The sequence below is a fragment of the Poecilia latipinna genome, unplaced genomic scaffold (assembly GCF_001443285.1).
Source record: "Poecilia latipinna isolate Pla-1442-1.1 unplaced genomic scaffold, P_latipinna-1.0 Scaffold400, whole genome shotgun sequence".
In the NCBI taxonomy this organism is placed as follows: Eukaryota; Metazoa; Chordata; class Actinopteri; order Cyprinodontiformes; family Poeciliidae; genus Poecilia; species Poecilia latipinna.
In genome coordinates, this window is record NW_015113016.1 from 420,848 (window position 1) to 423,229 (window position 2,382).

The 2,382-nt window shown below is 37.5% G+C and overlaps 1 protein-coding gene across 1 annotated transcript in view; it reads left to right on the forward strand.

Annotated features, from left to right (window-relative positions):
* Positions 1-2,382, forward strand: part of anxa1a (annexin A1a) — a 12,410-nt gene that overhangs the window by 5,165 nt on the left and 4,863 nt on the right. Inside the window, exons 4-7 of the mRNA XM_015037314.1 lie at positions 10-104; positions 204-317; positions 1,378-1,468; positions 1,599-1,678. Of these exons, the coding sequence (XP_014892800.1) occupies positions 10-104; positions 204-317; positions 1,378-1,468; positions 1,599-1,678 (380 nt within the window). The remainder of the gene's footprint in view (positions 1-9; positions 105-203; positions 318-1,377; positions 1,469-1,598; positions 1,679-2,382) is intronic.

Below are 2,382 nucleotides of genomic sequence, written 5' to 3' on the forward strand. Positions count from 1 at the left end.
ACACTGCAGGCGTGGATGAGCACACCATCATCGATGTTCTGGTCAAAAGGAGCAACGACCAGAGGCAGCACATCAAAGAGGCGTACCAACAGGCCTACGGGAAGGTCAGAACCGCTCCTCTAATGTATCGGTGGCAGAACAAAACATCATGCGTCGGGTTATTTTTTGTGCTTATACAAAGTGTGACTTCACTTTGTTTGTAGCCTCTGGAAACAGAACTGAAAAAGGCCCTGAAAGGAGATCTGGAGGAAGTGGTGCTGGCTCTGCTGAAGACACCGGCGCAGTACGACGCCCAGCAGCTGAAGCTGGCAATGAAGGTCGGTCAAACGCACAGAGTTCAGTAGACCCATTGAAACAGCACACTAATAAATAAATCAGATAAACGTAACAAAAAATGTAACTGTTCCACTATAACTAAACAAGTACAACGTACAAATAAGTCGCATAGGACTTGGTTATGTCACTAAATAAAAATGTAGATGGATAATGGAGCTTTAACTTTGCATTAAAACTAGGGATCTGACTGCTAAAGTGAAACTTGCCCAGCAGATCAGAGTTCAGTAATATGCTGCCACATAAATAGTATAAAGTTATTAAACATTTTCTTAAATTTCGAACCTCTGATGTGAGTATGACGTCACACTGAGTTTGGCACGACACAGCTGTAAGCTAACTGTAGCGATGCTAACTTTTAATAGCACTACATGCTAAAATCAATGTGTTTCCCTCATTTTTGCTTACAAATGAGAGCTAATGTGAGCTTTTAATGACGATAAATAATTTACACGTGCCACTTTTACAATGTTTTATGTCTTTGGCATTCGTATTATAAATTGAACTCTTGACTGCTTGGAGACCCATGACTATCCAGATCAAAATTTAAAGTTCAGGACTTGGAAAAGCAGAAAATTTCTTAATGTATTTATAAGTACTTATCACGGCTTTTTGTTCTTTAATTCAGTGACATACATAGTGATGAAAAACACATGTTTGTGATTGTGTTACTTTTGTGAGAACACATATAAAGGGGAAAAACAAAAGTTTCAACACTTTTTAGCATCATAATGATGTCATTTCCAAAACAAATGAATACCTGAAACTTTGTGATATAAAATTCAGTTAATGTGATACAATAACATTTCTGACCAAATATTGCTTTTCTGAGTGGGATTACACTTCCTCCTTCTGCAGCCCAAAGCTTCGGCCGTGCCATCCTCTGTTATTTTTGTTAAATAAAGACACCCGCCTACTTCCACACATTCATCCATTGTTTTCTTATTGGAAGGTGGAAGCTGCGTTGTTGGATTTGGGTTTGTTATGATACCAGGTATTTTTCACAATGCTAATATTTCTGCTCACACATTCCTGTGTGAGCAGGGTCTTGGGACAGATGAGGATACTCTGATCGAGATCTTGGCCTCCAGAACCAACAGGCAGGTCTTGGACATTAAGAAGGCCTACAAGGAAGGTATGCACCTAAAAAACTTAGGAGGAGACTCTAAACTAGTAGGCAGTAAATATTTGGAGGATAGTTTTTCACGAAAAGGCCGAAATGTTTTTACAAGGTGAATTTTAATTATTATTTTTTTATTTCTTAGACTACAAGAAGGATCTGGAGGAGGACATCAGGTCGGACACCAGCGGAGACTTCAGGGCTGCCCTCCTTGCTCTCTGCAAGGTGTGTCCTTCATTTTAGCCAGAAAACCTGGGAAGGTTCCCAGGTTTTACAAAATGTATACTTGATTTCAGATAAACCTTAATTTTTCTTTTGAGAAATCATACCCAGCAACGACCATTTTTTGAGACGATGGAGGAGTTAAGGTTTATTCTTGCAGAATAGTTTTACTTTAAGGATAATCATCCCTACAGTTGCTTTTTTTTTACTGAGTAGCACCCAAACATAACAAGTTTGACTTTTAGGTGTTTTTCTCCTATGCTTCATGATAATAGTCAAATATTTTCAGGAAAAATCTGAGTGAAGAAGAAAAAGGTGCTGGACATAGTGCTTGTAGACATTTGACATCTGCCACATATAATTAAGACATAAAAATGTCTCTTGTGCAACGCAGACTTTGAAACATTTACAAAAAGACTCTGTAACACTTAGCATCTCCTAAATCCAAACAGAATTTCTCTTCCCAGTGCTTGCTGCTTTTATTTGACAATGATCAAACAAATAAAACAACATCTAGAAACTAAAGAGCTTGGGAAAATATCAACTTTTAGATTATAGTTTTATTTATTTTTTCATAAATATTGACAAAAAATAAGGTTGAAATGAATTGCAAGTCCTGTCAGAAGTACTCAAACGATGCAAACTGATCACTCACAAAGAGATCTGAAGATGTAATTCTTTTGAGATGCTTATAATTTGAGTGACAT